The sequence below is a fragment of the Fusarium pseudograminearum genome, chromosome 2 (assembly GCF_000303195.2).
Source record: "Fusarium pseudograminearum CS3096 chromosome 2, whole genome shotgun sequence".
NCBI lineage: Eukaryota > Fungi > Ascomycota > Sordariomycetes > Hypocreales > Nectriaceae > Fusarium > Fusarium pseudograminearum.
In genome coordinates this window covers 3,639,660-3,656,664 of record NC_031952.1, presented here as the reverse complement: position 1 = coordinate 3,656,664, position 17,005 = coordinate 3,639,660, and the positions used below count along the sequence as shown (strand labels likewise).

General features: G+C 46.7%; 8 protein-coding genes across 8 annotated transcripts, besides 2 other annotated features; 4 read left to right on the top strand and 4 right to left on the bottom strand.

Annotated features, from left to right (window-relative positions):
* Window positions 1-1,101: 1,101 nt before the first annotated feature.
* Window positions 1,102-2,081, top strand: FPSE_06673 (uncharacterized protein; the record flags this gene model as incomplete). Its single annotated transcript, XM_009259791.1, has 2 exons — window positions 1,102-1,248; window positions 1,305-2,081. 2 exons carry the CDS (start codon window positions 1,102-1,104, stop codon window positions 2,079-2,081), a joined length of 924 nt encoding a protein of 307 aa, XP_009258066.1.
* A 123-nt stretch (window positions 2,082-2,204) lies between these two features.
* On the bottom strand, window positions 2,205-2,748 carry FPSE_06672 (uncharacterized protein; the record flags this gene model as incomplete). The annotated part of the gene is made up of 3 exons (XM_009259790.1): window positions 2,205-2,297; window positions 2,355-2,457; window positions 2,519-2,748. 3 exons carry the CDS (start codon window positions 2,746-2,748, stop codon window positions 2,205-2,207), a joined length of 426 nt encoding a protein of 141 aa, XP_009258065.1.
* Window positions 2,749-3,129: 381 nt separating this feature from the next.
* Window positions 3,130-4,207, bottom strand: FPSE_06671 (uncharacterized protein; the record flags this gene model as incomplete). Its single annotated transcript, XM_009259789.1, has 2 exons — window positions 3,130-4,074; window positions 4,139-4,207. The coding sequence occupies 2 exons, from the start codon at window positions 4,205-4,207 to the stop codon at window positions 3,130-3,132; spliced, it is 1,014 nt and encodes a 337-aa protein (XP_009258064.1).
* Window positions 4,208-4,270: 63 nt separating this feature from the next.
* Window positions 4,271-4,298: a repeat region.
* Window positions 4,299-5,582: 1,284 nt separating this feature from the next.
* FPSE_06670 (uncharacterized protein) lies at window positions 5,583-6,563 on the top strand (the record flags this gene model as incomplete). Its single annotated transcript, XM_009259788.1, has 1 exon — window positions 5,583-6,563. One exon carries the CDS (start codon window positions 5,583-5,585, stop codon window positions 6,561-6,563), a length of 981 nt encoding a protein of 326 aa, XP_009258063.1.
* Window positions 6,564-7,966: 1,403 nt separating this feature from the next.
* FPSE_06669 (uncharacterized protein) lies at window positions 7,967-9,398 on the bottom strand (the record flags this gene model as incomplete). The annotated part of the gene is made up of 2 exons (XM_009259787.1): window positions 7,967-9,079; window positions 9,135-9,398. The coding sequence occupies 2 exons, from the start codon at window positions 9,396-9,398 to the stop codon at window positions 7,967-7,969; spliced, it is 1,377 nt and encodes a 458-aa protein (XP_009258062.1).
* Window positions 9,399-10,488: 1,090 nt separating this feature from the next.
* On the top strand, window positions 10,489-11,448 carry FPSE_06668 (uncharacterized protein; the record flags this gene model as incomplete). Its single annotated transcript, XM_009259786.1, has 1 exon — window positions 10,489-11,448. One exon carries the CDS (start codon window positions 10,489-10,491, stop codon window positions 11,446-11,448), a length of 960 nt encoding a protein of 319 aa, XP_009258061.1.
* A 604-nt stretch (window positions 11,449-12,052) lies between these two features.
* Window positions 12,053-13,975, bottom strand: FPSE_06667 (uncharacterized protein; the record flags this gene model as incomplete). Its single annotated transcript, XM_009259785.1, has 7 exons — window positions 12,053-12,111; window positions 12,176-12,659; window positions 12,744-13,031; window positions 13,091-13,550; window positions 13,646-13,778; window positions 13,837-13,879; window positions 13,967-13,975. 7 exons carry the CDS (start codon window positions 13,973-13,975, stop codon window positions 12,053-12,055), a joined length of 1,476 nt encoding a protein of 491 aa, XP_009258060.1.
* Window positions 13,976-14,901: 926 nt separating this feature from the next.
* FPSE_06666 (uncharacterized protein) lies at window positions 14,902-16,820 on the top strand (the record flags this gene model as incomplete). The annotated part of the gene is made up of 4 exons (XM_009259784.1): window positions 14,902-15,143; window positions 15,231-15,551; window positions 15,602-16,100; window positions 16,161-16,820. The coding sequence occupies 4 exons, from the start codon at window positions 14,902-14,904 to the stop codon at window positions 16,818-16,820; spliced, it is 1,722 nt and encodes a 573-aa protein (XP_009258059.1).
* A 94-nt stretch (window positions 16,821-16,914) lies between these two features.
* Window positions 16,915-17,005: a repeat region.

The following is a 17,005-nucleotide window of genomic DNA, read 5'->3' as shown; positions in this document are numbered from 1 at the left end:
CCTTTTTGTTCCACTTTACAGTTGATACCAATTTCATCCCGACTTGCTTCCACTAAAAGCTTACACCAATTTTCGACCTTGTAAAAATGCCTTGCATCAGCACTAGCCGCAGTCGCTGTTTAGTAACTCCGCAATATCTTCCAAATTGCCGGGGTACCAAAACGTTGGGCTATTAATTAGGTCTATGAGCAACTAGTGGTAGAAAAAGGTTCCTCAGGTGAGCGGCTTACTCGATTGCTAGCGCTGATAATGGTATCCTCTTAAAGAGCACTAGTTAGCAGTGCCCTTCTCTAAGCCGTTTTAACCGCTGACCCGTTCTCCTGGCTCTCTGTCGATCATGATTTTTGTACAAAGGACTGTAATGGTAGATTTTAGTTATTTGGATTACAAATCAAAAGGTCATAGTTACACACAACTGTATGTTGTCTTGGGGGCCTCGTTGTTCCGGCCTGATTTATCACATGTCATTTCTCTCAACGTCAGAGACTAGCAAGACTGTTAATTGGAGGGTGGTTGGACGTAGCATTCAAGGATTTCAAGCACACCTACATTCTCAGGACGAACATAACTTGGAAGAAGGACACACTCTATGACCGTGCCACTCTCAACATGAGTGGTTCACCGCTGGTTATCAGGCTCAACTGGGTTCCATCCTCCGCTAACTGCTAGCTTCAACACTGGGCCTCTTTCTAGTTCGCCCTAGATCGTCAACTCAGCCACTGGTAGGGCTGAGGGCCCTGTAGAGATCACTTGTCGCGCGGTTTCTCGTTGGTCAGACTATGTTGATCCATGCCGCTATTGGCCATTTACTCGTGTCATCGACCTACAATTCCGGATTCGTGTCAGCGAGTTCCGAAATTGAAGTCAAGTTGCAAGAATCTTACCTCCGACTTCCGACACTAACGGCCTACAGTAACAGGGTGCTGAATCCTTTTGTCTGACACGCATGGATCCCACTCGATCCCGCTCAGCCCCGATACAAATACCTACCATTATGCACTGATGTCAAGTTGGGTTCAGTGTGAAGTTATAAAAGCCACTATATAGCTGTTCAATAAAGACATCATCTCTATCAAATTATACTCTATAATAAACATCAACATGGCTAACATGAACGGCGACGAGAAGAAAATACCCCAAAAGACCCGTGAGGTCAGCAACCATCACATGGACTCTACAGTCTGGAATGATGTTAAGCTCAGATCAGATGATATCATCATCTCGACCTACTCCAAATCAGGAACAACAGTATGTTATTCAAAATCATTCAAGGCGTCGGTGTAGGTACTAACAATTAAATCCAGTGGGTGCAACAAATCGTATCTCAGCTCATTCATGAAGGTGACCCAACCGTTGCAGCAGGCGCTTTATCTCCATGGGTTGACATTCGCATTGTTCCCAGAGAGGTCATGCTTGAAATGGTTGAGGCTCAGACACACAGGCGATTTATGAAGACACACTTGCCCGTCGACAGTCTCGTGTGGGATCCTAAAGTCAAGTACATCTTCATTGCCCGCGACGGTCGAGACATGATTTGGAGTCTTCACCACCACTTCTATACTGCAACACCCACCTTTTACAGCTTTTTCGAAAACACTGGCATCACTCCCTTTCAACGACCCAGTGAGAACCCTAGAGATATGCTGATAGATCTCATCGAAGACGATAGCCGTCCTACAATTTGTTGGCCTTTTTGGAGCCACATTCGAGGATGGTGGGAACGTCGTGACCAGCCCAACCTCATGCTGGTTCACTTCAACGACCTTAAGAAGGATCTTGAGGGAGAGATTCGCAAGATTGCCAAGTTTCTTGAAACTCCAGACATGCCTGAGGACAAGTTCAAAGATGTCGTTGAGCACTGTACCTTTGACTGGATGAAGGAACATGCAGAGCTAGCTGCGCCGCCTCAGGCTGCAGTGGCATGGGAGAATGGTGCCAAAGACTTTGTGAACAAAGGTTCGAATGGAAGATGGAGGGATGTGTTGTCTGAGGAAGATAGCAAGAGGTACTTGGACAAGGCGAGAGAGGAGCTTGGGGAAGAGTGCGCGAACTGGTTGCAGAATGGTGGCTCGTTCAAGTAAGTTTAATATGAGATAAGATCAGATATTTATGTGTAATACAACTGTATTATAAGGACATCATGTACAGAGCGACAAATGAGTTAAATGCTGTTATCAAGTGGAAACTGCTTGCGTTTTTCAGCATTAACTAGGAACTACTTCGCTAGCTACATTAATATCTTCATGTCGCTTAACGAACTCCGTCATCTTCATGCCAATTTCTCTATCATAAGCTTGCTATAGTGATAGTTAATAAAGGCTCCTAGTATAAGAGAAATAGTTTAAGAAGTTTACCTTGGTGGGTGAGTTGTGATATACTTCGCATTCGAAGATACAAATTGGTTCAGCGAATTTGATATAATCAGTCTCACGGGTTTTCCGCATGATACTTTCAATTCTTAAGGTAGTCAGTTAAAGCTCTTGGTTATAAGAGTGTGTGGTTCCATGTGCCAACTTACGGATTTAGAATCTCGGGCATGCGGCCAGTGATGCTCACAGTACACTGCCAATCTGTAGCGATGCAAGGTCCCGTATGTTTGAAGATGTAGTCGTAGACAAAATGCTTGAGTTGCATATTGATCGGGTCTAGTTGTGGTATATAATGACCATTTTGGATTGGCGCTCTGTCATCCGGTGACAGTTGCTTCTTGGGACGCATACAGGCTACTTCTGTGGTTGGTAGACTCATCTTGAATGAGCAAACAAATAGCGTGTTTGGAAATTTAATGGCGAAGGATTTGTACTTGAATAGAGGGCTAGCTTGGGTATTATTTATATTTTTTTCTATGCCGTATATGGTCTGACACGACCTGCAGTCATGTGGCATAACAACGAAGCTACCTATCAGGTGTTGTTATTGGTTACATGGAAAGGCTGTACTTGAAATTACAGTGGGATTTTACCATCGTTAGCTGAGTATCACCAAACCTTTTGTTAGGCATCAACGGTCGCTCTCAGTCGCCAACTGTTCGCGTAGAGTCAACAGCATCAGGCTTATTTAACAAGCGATCTTATATTGAATAGCTCTTTATCTCTACTACACCTGTAGTTCAACATTATGATATCTTCTTCAAGATGCCATTCTCTCGGCACGGCCTTGTAAAATTTTAACCAAATCAACCCCAGCCTTTGTAGCATCATCCAAACTCTCCTCGGGTAAGTCAAGTAGGTCATTCTGTGCTTTTGCCGAGAGATTACTGGGATCATCGGGGAAGAAGGCCCTCGCATATAGCAGCTTGCTAAACCCAGCCATATTCCCGCTCTTTACCATGCCCATGCCCTCTTCATATCGCTTCTTAGTAGATTCATAAGTAATCGTCCAGTCAGCGTCAGAAGTTCCGGTGACACGCTTGACGCTTTCAAACATATCCTTCTGACTAACAACGAAACTCTTGATGTTGACGGGTTTGTTGAGAAACTTTGAAAGGGTGAGACTGCCATCGTCTTCGTTGACGGGAAGTTCCTTGAGGCTCAGAACCTTTGCAACGGCTCTTCCAACCTGTGACAGAGTTGAAGTAGAGTTTTTGGTATTACCATCGTCATAGAACGTGACAGAACGGTCATCCAAATTGAAGCCAAAGCGTTGCTCCCCACCAGCAAGACTGTAATCGTACCAGAAGCCACAACAAATATTGACCCAGTGCATGCCTAACCTTTCGATCTCGTCCCTGTTGGCTTTTCCAACGAGCCCGAGGAGGGTATCCTCACCAAGCTTTACCTGTTCAATATCTCCCGTGAAGCCATTGGGCATTATGTAAGGTACACCGGCCTTGGCGGCTGCTTGAACCAGCTTCCTGTGGGTGTCTCGAGGTGCCGTGGGAGCTATAGTAATGATGAAGAACTGCTGATTCTTGAGGGCAGCCACAATGCTGGATTCATTATTATAGTCGATAAGTGCGGCAATAACGCCGTCAGGAAGTTTGTTGGTGCTATCCTCGCGGGTGAGTGCTGTGACAGTATGTTTTCCTGTCTGGAGGAGAGCAGCGGTGATGTATGCCCCAACGGTACCGGCAGCCTGGTTTATGGGTTAGTTTATGAATTAATACAAATACAGTTCCAAGTCTAGTTATTGGTCTTACTCCAACGATGGCGACTCTCTCAATGGCATTCTTGAAGCCTTCAGGCTGGTCCTTTGAGTATCGGGACATTTTTTGTCACTGGTGAAATTGCTTCTTTTAGGAAGATAAGTTGTGAAAAAAGTCTTGTTAGGCTATTTCATAAATAAAATTTTTTTTTTAACTCGTAGAACTGCTTTATATACTTGACTTGTTGTAAGACCTAGTGTTGATAGTCTCGGCTTATTCGAATGTCGTGGTGTTAAAAAGCCGAACTATCCATGCGTCACTCTACATCTCATCTCCATATTTGGCCCAAGAAGGATCGAATCCTCCGAAGGATGTCAGATTGTCGGATATAGGACATAAGATGTAGCCGCTGATTCATCCTCAAGACTACCATAGATGGACCAACAAGTGGACATGTATTAGAAATCTTCCATCCTTTGAAGAATAAAAAAGCGAAAGAGAAAGGCCGGGTATAAGTCGGTGTTAGCCCATTGACTCTCACTAATTTACCCAAAGATAACTAGCGATGGAGCTTGGCTGAACTGAACTCAATTACTACATGTTTCGTTATCTGAGGATTCTTTCAAGCTATGAACAAGATACTGGGCATCTTGGGTGGTTGTTCGAGTTGTCTTTGGCATATCCTCTTTGATGGTGCCCGTGAACAACCTGTCCAACATGCATTGTGCATTATGTTCTCATCGCCTTTCTATCCAAAAAAATAGGATGCACCGATTGAGTGCTATGAGTGCTTCCAATAAATTGCATCAAGACATAGTTGCTCCTGTCAGAAGTTTACGAGTTGACTAAAAGAAATGGCTAGTTGACATCGTCAACGCAACTTAGTGACTCCATATCATAGCCGGTAGTAGTTGGTTCCCAATTCTAAATGACCTGATACATTTTATGTGCGAGTCTCGTGTATCAATTGAACCTTACCAGTAGCCTATGAGTGAAATTGTGAAGTATTGTCAATCCGATGCAACCAGACACTACAACCTACCCTGCATGATCAGCCTATATGTTCCGCTGATCGCCTAACCTGGCATAAAGACCCCGAAGTGTTCTACTATTGACGCTGAGTGTTTAAATTCCCTCTATTGTTGTTTCGGATCAACCCTAGCAGTGTCCTTTGTTTCAGTGGCTTGTGCCAACGCACACACAGCTTTGATGTTCAACCCAGCATTGAGAACAATGAACAGACTCTTGTGCTCTACAAAGATAGATAATGTCCAAGAAATCATCTACAAAGAGATATTCATCATGTTCAGCATTTTCCAGAGTATAAATACCTCCCAACCTCACCCCTCAAAATCCAATTCTCTTTCCTCATCACAAACATTCTGACAACACACAAGCTAACAACAACAACAACGATTTTGACAACCACAGCTTTCAGAACTCAGAAATCCTGGAAAACCAACTTTTCACCAACCTAATCCACCAGAAATCAGACAAAATGTCTTCTCTTTCTTTCACCACTCAGTACGAGGACTCCCAGGTCCTCGACATTGGTGGCAGCCACATCGACCTGACCTTCGTTGTCGACCAGCTTCCCAAGGCCTTTCTTGGTAAGGGTGATTTCCCCAAGGAAGTTGCCTACACCACTGGTATGGACAAGTGGAACGCCATTGCTGACAAGTCTTACCAGACAACCGACGAGATGTCCATTATCGAGGCCACTGCCGCCAAGGTCGTCAATGAGCTTGAGTCTGGAACTCACATCATTGACCTTGGTGCCGCCAACAGCAAGAAGTTCGAGCCCTATGTCCGAGAGTTCATCGCTCAAGGTAAGGAATGCGTCTACGTCGCTCTCGACCTCTCTCGTGACTCTCTGGTAGAGCACATCGCCAAGGCCAAGGCTACCTTTCCCAGTGTCAAGTGTGTTGGGCTCTGGGGTAGCTTCGAGCAGGGAGATGTCTACTTCAAGCAGACTCGCCCCATTGCTCGTCTTTTCCTCTCTCTCGGTAGTATTTTCTACAATGCTCCCGATGGAATGGCAGAGGACCGCTGCATCGAGTTCAAGAACCACCTCACTGCCAATGATCGTCTGATTGTTGGCCAGGACAGTCTCACCAGTGCTGATATCAGCAACTCTCACGCTGCTTACCAGACTGAGGAGTACGATGCTTTCTTCACCAACTACCTGCAGGGTCTCCAGGACCATGCTGGTATCATGGGAGCTGACCCCAAACGAGCTTGGACTGTTGAGAGCAAGATGTCCCAGGCCATGCACTACTTCGATGTCACCGCCAACCAGGACATGTTCTGTGAGGCCTTCGACATCGAGGTTCCTGCTGGAACCGTCTACCAGATGTTCAAGTCTTGGAAGCGCCACCCAGCTGAGATTCATGTGTTGACTAACCGGGTCGGTCTCACGATCAAGACTCTTGGCAAGGCCGAGAATTCTGGTATGCGCCAGTACATCATCAAGGCTTAAGCCTATGATGGTGTGGGGTGACACGATAGTCACTACCAACTTTTTCTTTGTATTTTCCTATGTTTTGGAGTTTTGGAGTTGGGGAATGGGAAAAGGAGTCTGAGCAGGGTGCTGACAGACTATTCTGGCGCTGGCCGCCAGAAGAATGAGCATTTACATGGAGTATCTAGATAGGTTATTCCATACCGAATAAAATGTTCTTTCTCTATATTTATCTCTAACATTGCTAATGTGACATGAAAGACTAACAAACTGACCTACTAACAACTACACTATGACATCAAAATCTTCGACAGAGGACTAAGAGGCTGCCAAACAGCCTGGAAGGGTGAATGGTGGTTGTCTCGCTCAATAGACGCATGTCTCCCGTGCAGATATGCAGCGGGATATAGCGAGGGAGCGAGGAATTTATCTACCCAGTTAAGTTCGTCTTGGCTCAACAGTGTTGGAGAGTTGCTGATGTTCATCCCGGCTCTCTATGACAGTACGTACAGATGGTAATGGCGAGAGTGTAAGGTTGTGTAATAGTTGGGACCTAAATGAAGGCATCTAGTATGACCTGCCTCTTGCTTCTTTAACTGTGTAAAATGACCTTAGGAAGTATGGGTTAACTAAGGTAGGTACCAACAGGGGGTAGGAATACGCCGGAAAGGATTCGATACGGTTATGCGTAGTATCAACCGAGTCTATGAGCTCAACAAGCATGGTGCTGGTATTCGCTTCAAAATCAACTTTGTCGTAATGCGTAGCATTAATGATAGGTAGATCTTGCATTTCGTCGAGATGACTCGAGAGCACGATATCAAGGTTAGGTTTATCGAGTGTATGCCTTTCAACGGTAACAAATGGAACCAGGGCAAGATGTTTAGTTATGGCGAGATGCTTGGTGTTATTCGTGAGAAGAATCCAATGCTACATAAAGTACTAGACCAAAAACGACACAAGCAAGACATGGAAGATACCAGGATACCTAGGACAGATTGGATTTATTACTAGTATGACGCATAACCTCTGTGGGAGTTGCAACAGGCTGAGAATAACAAATGACGGGAACTTAAAGGTATGTCTTTTTGGAAATGCTGAGGTTTCCTTGCGAGACATCTTGAGGGAATCAAATGCTGGACAACCGATCGATGAAACTGCCTTCGCAACGCTAAAGGAAAGTATTCTTGAAGGGGATAACCGAGCGTTGGTTGAATCAATGGCATCAACGGAGTCGAAACTTCTAGAGACCATTGGCCTCGCTGTAAAACGCAAGAAGGAGAAGCATGCTGGTCTTGGTGAGCTAGAGCATATGCCCAATCGACCTATGATATTAATAGGTGGGTAATATTATAGACTGGTTCAAATTGAGAATATTTAAGAGAGTAATTTAATTTATGTTAGTCCTATATATCTTCACTTTATAGGCTATCTTTGTTACTGATCGAACTAGCATAACCAGCCTCTTCAGTAGCAGTAGCCTTATGAGCCTTGTTACGTCTGATAAGGAAGATAGTTAGACCACAGATGACAACAACACCAAGAGTCACCGAAGCACCAATAACACCAGCAACGGCGTTAGATATACCAGAGCCACTGGAGCTTCCAGCTGAGGCAGGGGAGGCAGAATCACCCTTTAGAGCGGCAACACAGAAGTCCTCTGTGCTACCGCACATCTTGCACCATGACGAGACAGTGGTTATGGAACGCTTCTGTATCTCCTTAACGAAGGTGGCCCAGCTCATGCCATCTCGAGCCTGGCCGAATAGGGGGAACTGAGAAAGAGGGGTACCATCATCGGAGCCATTACGGAAGAGGAAACGGACTTGGAGATCATCAGTGGATGATGGGAAAGTGGTGACATTGTCCTTGGTAAAAATCTCAAAGGCCATGGTGCTGGCGTAGATAGGAAGACCGTAGAAGTCACTGTTGGCTTCGGTGAGACCAAAAAGACCAAAGAAGGAGAGAAATGTGTCATAACTGCCCGCAAGGAGAGAGAACTTGAGCTTTCCTTTGCCAGCGACAGTCTGGTTGAGCTGGTTGAGGATGGCACCGGCAAGGGTCTTGCCACCAATAGACCTGTTGTCAGGGGCCGAGACGTTGAAATTCTGACCAAATTCAGAGCGGTCGGCGAGGACACGCAGCTGATCGAGCTTCTCAGACTCAACAGAGAAGGACTTGTTATGGATTGAGGCGACATTGATGAGGTCAAAGATATCATAGGCATTTTGATAAGTCATGTTCTCAGGCTTGTAGTCATAGACGTCCTTCATGAGAGGGTAGAGGTCGCCATAGAACTGTCTGGTTGAAGCAAAGGTATCCTTGAATTGAGCGCTTTGGGAGTACGATTTCTGGTCCTTGGTGGCAGCAGGACAGCTTTCATCGCCCTTGATCCAGATGGTATCGGGAGAGTTCTCATCCTCGCTGTGAAGCACGACATACTGGTACCCGTTGAGAGGGGCCGTGTAGTCGGTACCATTATTAAGCTCCTGAACACCCACGTTGTCATTGTTACCAATGGGAGGGTAGAGGCCCTGGAGGAAAGCAGTGGCCGTATTGAGCAGGACCATTTGATCAGGAGCGCCTGACCCAGATCTGGTTGGGGACATACTGGTCCTCTGAGATACCCAGAATCTGTTTGCTGGCGCCTGCCTCGAGGTAGGTAGACCTGTAATAGGCGCCAACCTGGTAATTTTGCTGGAAACCCAGGTTGGTCAAGGTGTAGCCCTTGTAGTGCTTCGAGGTGCGATCACCGTGGCGAGAGAAGACGGTGACCCCTAGGACAGTCTCACCCAATACAATAATAGGCCCAAGAGCTGCAGTGAGCAGAAAGCTCTTGGTAGACACAAGCATGTTTAATAAGCGGTTGTGGTTTGAATAGGTATTATCAGGATACTTTAGAATGAGTCAAGTATACTTGGAGGCTATTTCACGAAAGAAGAGAAGGAAGACAGTTGAGGTCTTGCTGCGGCACGATTTAAGAAGAGCAATAACTGTCTCTTCAATGTCTACATGTTCATACTTTTGCTAACTCTTTACCAGCGACGCCTTCAGGACCCATTGATTATTTCTGTACTATCTAGACTAGATAAAAAACGAGAGAGAGACTATTATTGATTCGCTTATCATTTAGTAAATTATCAGTCAGCCAAGTCGCCGTACCTAGGCCCCGCTGTAGCTGGCTTACTCCCCTTGACTAATACATATCCCCAAATCTTACAGTGCTCCAAATTATATTTACAGCGGGATTGGCCAGGGCTGAGAATGCTTAGTCTCACCTGTTATTGCATTGACCAGCTTTAGGAGCAGGGATAGTGCCGAGTTAACTTGCAGAACCTTGTTTTTAGCAAAGCTCTGCAAGCGGCCGCTCGCTTGCACATCAAACGTCAACGGGTAGGATCCTGCACGCCACTTATTAGCCAGTTCAGAGATAAGTAAGAGGATGGCAGTACCTACTTACAACCAATCAAAGCCCGTTTCTTTTCTTGTTGTCCAGCTAGTTTCCACCTGTTCTGTGTACTGATTGGAAACAGTTGTTAACACGGAAGAGGTTCCATCATACCGATGGCCTTACGTATCAACAAAGAGCACCTCGTTTAGCCAAAAAACAAAACCTTGCGAGGTAGGAATATGGTGTGCCACAGATAGGAAACGTGCATAGTTGAAGCGTCATTGACAGGTCATTCATAGATGAGGGGTTCAAGATAGCTTGCATGGAGGGGAAGAATTCATAAAAGCTTACGATTAGTAGGATGTAATTGGTCAAGTGCATGGTAAGAGTAAAGAGAAAGAGAGAACGTAACGTGAAAGAAAATAAGGTTAGTACAGTAAGAATGTAGTACGATAAGAAGAGTATAAGTTGAGTACCAAACTTCCCCTCACGAATTACCCGATTCCACCAAGTCCAAGAATTACCTGCATCTGCATTGATATCCTTGACCCAATGAGTATGCTCAATGTTGCTTCGTGTCAGGCCGTCGACGCCGTCCCTACCAGATGCGCCACATTCTTAACTTTCAAGGCAAAACCAGACGCCAGCAATCTTGCTGTCATTCGCGCAACCTTAGGTAGCATAAGCGACCTCACCAAGAATGTCGCCATCCGAGACCTCCGCTCCAACCTGACATGCACAGTTGGTATTGGTAGCGACTTTTGGGATCGCCTAACCCACGCGCAACGGCCCAAAGAGCTTCATCCCCTCCCCGTCATAAAGGGTCGTGTTCATGCCACCGTCTCGACCCCAGCAGATTTACTATTTCACATTCGCTCCGACAGGAGGGATTTGTGCTTTGAGCTCGAGCGACAGGTCATGGACAGATTTGGGAATTCTGTCCAGCTCACAGACTCGACAGTTGGGTTTCGCTACTTTGACGCGCGAGATCTCCTTGGCTTTGTCGACGGCACCGCCAACCCTGTAGGACAAGCAACCATGCGCTCAGCATTTGTCACAAGCGAAATCGATGAAGCAGCAGCAGGAGGTAGCTACGTTGTGGTGCAAAAATACCTCCACGATTTAGCAGGTTGGAAGAAGCTCAAAGTCGAAGAACAAGAATCCATCATTGGACGCACCAAGGTTGAGAATATGGAGCTCGATGATGCGGCTGAGGGGAAACAGGCGGCGCATAAGACACTAGCTTCAATTACAGACGATAACGGCAATGAGGTGGACATCGTCAGGGACAACATGCCATTCGGCTCACCTGCTTCGGACGAGTTTGGCACGTATTTCATTGGGTATTCGTCAAAGCTATGGGTTATAGAGAAGATGCTGGAGCGCATGTTTGTTGGGTCACCGCCTGGCATGCATGATAGGATCTTGGACTATTCTACCCCTGTGACTGGGTGTACTTTCTTTGCACCGTCAGCAGATATGCTTGACAGTCTTGCTGATATTGAAGACTGAGGCAATAGAGAAAACCTGTAACTTTCTTCGTAGTTCTGGTGATAGTCACCTGGTCTGACTGTTAGCTATTAGTGATGTGGTAATGACTGCTATACAGGTCGTTTACGCAGACGTCACCTTAACCTTTCCCCTCTTCTCATGAACACCAATAGAAAGAACCAATTCATCCAAGGAGAGGGGCACCTCGATTTTCAAAGTCAATTATCATATTTACCCCGCTTCAGAGCTGTTTGAGTTCATACGTTGCTTATTATAACTGATAAGCATCCACTTCCAGTTGGCTGGAAATATTGTAAAGGTTGTCACCTCGATGCACAACTAGATAAGAATCAAATGCGAGATATACGCAGTTTACACACGTAAAGGTTACCGATAGGAGGCTTAAGTTACATCAACCCAGTGCCAACTGTAAAGATATCACCCTCGGACTTTCGTGCCGTGCAAACCAGTCAAAAGTCCCCTGCAGGCCAGAAATACGAGGAAAGTGCGCTCTATGCAATGCATATGCATGACTTATATATTACTTTGCATTTGTGTCCCACTCTGTGCTTGATTGATTACTGGACAGGGCCATTAAACCTTTCTTGATATACTTCCAATTCAACTATTTCATCTGGGCTGTAAGCGTTGTCTTGATATCGGCATCCACTCCAGCAAGGTAATCTGTCACCTATCAGCACTAATCCAACTACTCGTGTCACAACCATGTCGACTAGGATAAACATACCTAACACCTTACCCTGTAACTCCACCGGCAGATCCTTGATAGTCGGCGCAATGTTATCAACAAACTGTTGTTTCCCTTTTTCCTCCCCGCAAATGATTTTCCACAGCTCCCTAGCCTGCACGTAATCCTTATCTGTGAACTCTGTAGCCACAGACGTGACCTTTCCGCCAAAGTGCTCATGTGTTGGGACCTGCACCCGCTTACTTACACTCACGGGTCTCAGCTGCGAGAAGACGTAATCCGGATCACCGCCGTAGTTTCCGTTCATTGTGCCAGGACCATCACGAACGTAGGGTGCGTAGACTTGATTGCGGGGTCGATTGGGGGGGAGTTGAAAGTAGTTGGGCCCAACCCGGTAGCGGTGGGCGTCGGGGTAACTGAACATGCGTGCTTGGAGGACAGGGTCTGCTGAAGGGCCAATGCCAGGGACCATGTTGGAGGGAGAGAAGCAGGCTTGTTCAATGTCTTGAAAGTAATTATCAGGCTGCGTTGGGCACATGGTATGTCAGCATAAACAACAGCAGGTAATGCGATGTTTTTCTTTTTCGGGGTTATGCGACTTGCTTACATTCTTTTTCAACGTCATTCGTCCCACTCGTCTGAGAGGGTACTTTTCGTGCGGCCAGGTGTATGTACAGTCGAATATATCGATGGGTGCCGCCATAACTTCCTCCGGACGCATGACTTGGATATAAACAATCCATGATGGATAGTCGCCTTTCTCAATAGCATTGAAGAGGTCTTTTACGTGGTAATCAGGGTCGGTGCCTGCAAGTCGAGCGGCTGTCTCTGAATCCATCGTCTCGATGCCGCCTTCTGGCTTGTAATGCCACTTGACGTAGACGTAGCTCCCATCCTGCCATCAGTGTGTTAGTAATACTTTACGAATAAGTACAAGATGTGGCCTCCACTCACCGCTTTATTCAGCGTATATGTATGCACTCCAAAGCCATTGATGTGCTGCAGTGAAGCAGGTATACCTCGCTGCCCAAACAAGTGCATAAGGGCATGGATGCCTTCGGGGTTATTAACATGATAGTCCCAGAACATGGCATTATCAGGCACATTAGTTCTTGGATGGCGCTTGTGACTCCTGTTCATTGATGGGAACTTGATAGGCTCGCGGATGAAGAATACTGGCAGGTCGTTGAAGACGAAATCTTGGATGCCCTCTTCAGTATACAGCTTCGTTGACCAGCCCCTGACGTCGCGAACTGTGTCTGCTGAGCCTTTTTCGCCACCAACAGTTGAGATGCGCATAAGCATAGGTGTCTTCTTCCCCTTTTCTGACAGGAAGCTGGCGTCAGTGATGTCAGAAAGGTCCTCAAGGACCTCGAATTCACCAGTTGCACCGGCGGCCTTGGCATGCACGCTCCTTATAGATGAGTGGATAGTTAGCAAAGATAACGGTGTTAAGAATATCAAAAGGAATAAGAAAAAGAAAAACGGCGTGACACTACGATTACATACCTCTCCGGAATCCGTTCGCGTGCAAAATGAGCTAGGATCTCAATCGTCTGGGTGTCACTGAGAACGACTAGGCCACCGTTGCTTTGGCCATATCGAATCTGCTGTGTACTGCCAGGATTCTCCGTGGGTTGTCCTGTGGATCTTCAACGTTAGACCTTTAACGATAATATATGATGAATGGCATATCTTACCATTGGCAAGAGTGCTTATCGGGTTCTCCCCACGTTTGGCAGACTGGATGAAAGTCAGCTACAGGTAACGTGAGAGCATTGTTTAAAAGCAGACAAAACCACATTACTATGGTTGTAATGGAGTTCTCACTGAAGTCATTTGTCAGAACAATAGCAGGTTGTTTCACAGAGATACGATGGATATCTTGAGAACATTGGCCGATATGTTTCTTTCAAGAGGAGCTTAGTGATATTTATTCCCTCCTCAGCATCTATCATCTCTAGTCAAGAGCTGCTTAGAGATTCGATTGATGTACACCTATAAAGATGTTTTCTTGCACTAGACCCCTTGTGGATATGTTATCGAGTTCAGTGCTGGTGTGCAACTTAAGCTTCTACTATTTTCTGAGAGGCGTTGCATCAGTACAGTGCGACACTCCTCCTTGATTCACTTTGGCTCATACGCAAGCGGCTGCAAGTCTAAGACAACAGGAGTAACGTGAAGGGCAAATAGTAGCATAACTACGATATCCGAGCTTGCCGATCAGTTAATCCTCGTGTGTCTATGAAGCTACTGCAGCTTTGTCTGGGAAAGAGCACGCTAAGTCTTCTACCGTAACTTTCCATCAAATTGAACGGGTAGGGTGGAGCAAACCTGATGATGGCGACTTATTGATCACTTCTCTTTTTACTCTAGACTTGCTGACTGATATGCAGCAGACTGGCTGACTGGTGGCAGAACCAAGGATAATGATTGCTTCAGTCTCTGGAAAAAGGCAACTTACCTTACCCAGACCCCGCTACGGCATGACGCGAACCTCGATCAATTTCGTGGAAATGTAGGGTAATCCTGCAGCTCCTCGTATCCGGCTGTCTGTCCAGCCTAGATAGGCGTTAAAAGCTTGCTTAGCTGGTCCCCCCTCCTGGTGAACCAACGAGTACCTAAACCTTCTTTAGCTGATCAGTTCCTCGCTCCTTTGCCCTCCTCTTCCTCTCCCCCCCTCATTGTGGGCTGACATTCCATCATAATTGACCACAATCTAAAGAGAAATACCAGATAGCCGACAATCGTATTGGCGCCTCAAAATGGCTCCCAAAGTCCAACACCCACCGTTCCCACTCCATGAGAAAACAACAAATCGCCCCGATGAGTGGAAGATCGAACAGGGCATGTCCGCTGCCACGCTTCCTGCGTTGGACATGACGGGCCCTGAGACCGTAGCACTCGACATACAGACATTCGGGCCACTGACCAAAGACCAGAAAGCCATTGATGCCGTCGGTGATCGCAACGAGCTGTTCAAGATCGAACGAAAGGGCTGGAAAGGGTCAGTATAGCTTCCCGTTTCACGATACGCATCTTCCAGTGAAGGATACATAGATCAAGACATCGAACTAACAAATCTACTTTGCAGTTACGTTGAGTGGGAAAACTACCCAGAGAAGAAGGCTGCCGCGCACAAAATCTTGACATCTCAGACCTTTCCACCGAACCCCGAGTTCCAGCTTGGCGAGATCCCGCCCACCAACCCTGTCCTTCCTGGCACCCATTGGAAGATGTGGCACCATGCCCTCGGAGGCGAGCTTGACGATGTTCCCGAGGACTCGTGGAATCTGGTCCTCAAGGAGAAGCATCCTGATATGCTGCACTTGTTACAATTTCCTTACAATGGCGAGCCACCCAAACGCTTGGTCACTGACAAGCCCGTCACACCAAACCCCCTGCATTTTGTTCGGTAAGCTGCCACAATTCACCTCTTAATTGCATTGACTGAGTGGATCGCAGTAATCACGGAGGAATCCCAATAATCGACAAAGAGGACTATAGCTTCCTTCTTGACGGCCTTGTCAACAATCCCCAGTCCTTTACCCTAGCTGATCTTCAAGATGAGTCGCGCTTCCCGCGCATGAAAAAGCATATCACAATGCAGTGTTCCGGTACCCGTCGTATTGAGCAGATTCTGCGCTACCCAGGCCAGGGTGACGAAGTCCCTCAGGCTCCGTGGGCAGAAGGTGCTATTGGCAACGCAGAGTACGAAGGTGTCTCACTGAAGAAGGTTATCAAGGCTTGTGGCGGCCTGAAGGATGGCGCGAAGCATCTTGAATTTTACGGTGCAGATACTTATTTCAAGGATGATAAGGCTATGAATTATGTCGTATCAGTGCCATGGTCCAAGGTGAAAGCCAATGAGATCATGTTAGCGTGGGACATGAATGGCGAGCCGCTACCACGGATTCATGGTTATCCGCTTCGTGTAATGTGCTTGGGTTATATCGGTGCAAGAGTAAGTCACTGCTACCCCTACCTGCATCATTGATATAGTCACTGATCTGTCATTTCCTAGGGCGTCAAGTGGCTGTACCGCATCAAAGCCATTGAAAACCCCAGCCTCGCTCCCGTTCAGAGCCAAGAGTATCTGTACTTCCCGCAGCAGATAGCCAAGCACAACTTCAAACTCACCGACGGCATTCAGATCCAAGAGATGCCTGTTAGTTCTGCCATCATGTCTCCGTGGACAAAACAAGTCGTCATCCACAACGGCATCATCCGCTGCAAAGGCTGGGCATATTCTGGCGGGGGTCGTTGGCCAGAACGGGTCGAAGTGTCTGCCGACGGCGGATTCAACTGGTATACTGTACCCGAAAAGAACTTATCCAAGAAACGCCGCTGGTCGTGGCGGACTTGGACGTTCGATCTCCCGTGTGATGTTGAGGGGTGGGTTGAGATCGTCGTTCGCTGCTGGGATAACTCCCTCAACACGCAACCCCCTGATGTGCGAACTGCGTGGAACTGGGGTCTTCATGTCACTAGTTCTTGTCACAGAATCAACATCTTCAGTGTCAATAAGAAGCATGAGAACACCAAGGCGAGAATGGATGAGATGGACAAGAGAGGTGTTCCGTTCGCGCCATTGACGGTTCCATTGAGCTTCCCTGCCCAGTCGTGGGATGAGTATGAGAAATATTGGAAGGAGCATGATCCCCGTGATGCTGAGGAATATTGAGTGTAAGTAATAAATTGAAAGTAACTAGTAAAATATTTAATATGGCTTCAACCATGTCGTAATGTGTAGCAAGGTCGTGACAGAAAAAATGGCAAAAAAACATACAACAGCGGGGATTCGCTGGTCGTCACCGACCCAACTACTAATCCGCCGGTTAGTGGCTTGACTATGGGAGAGCGGACGGG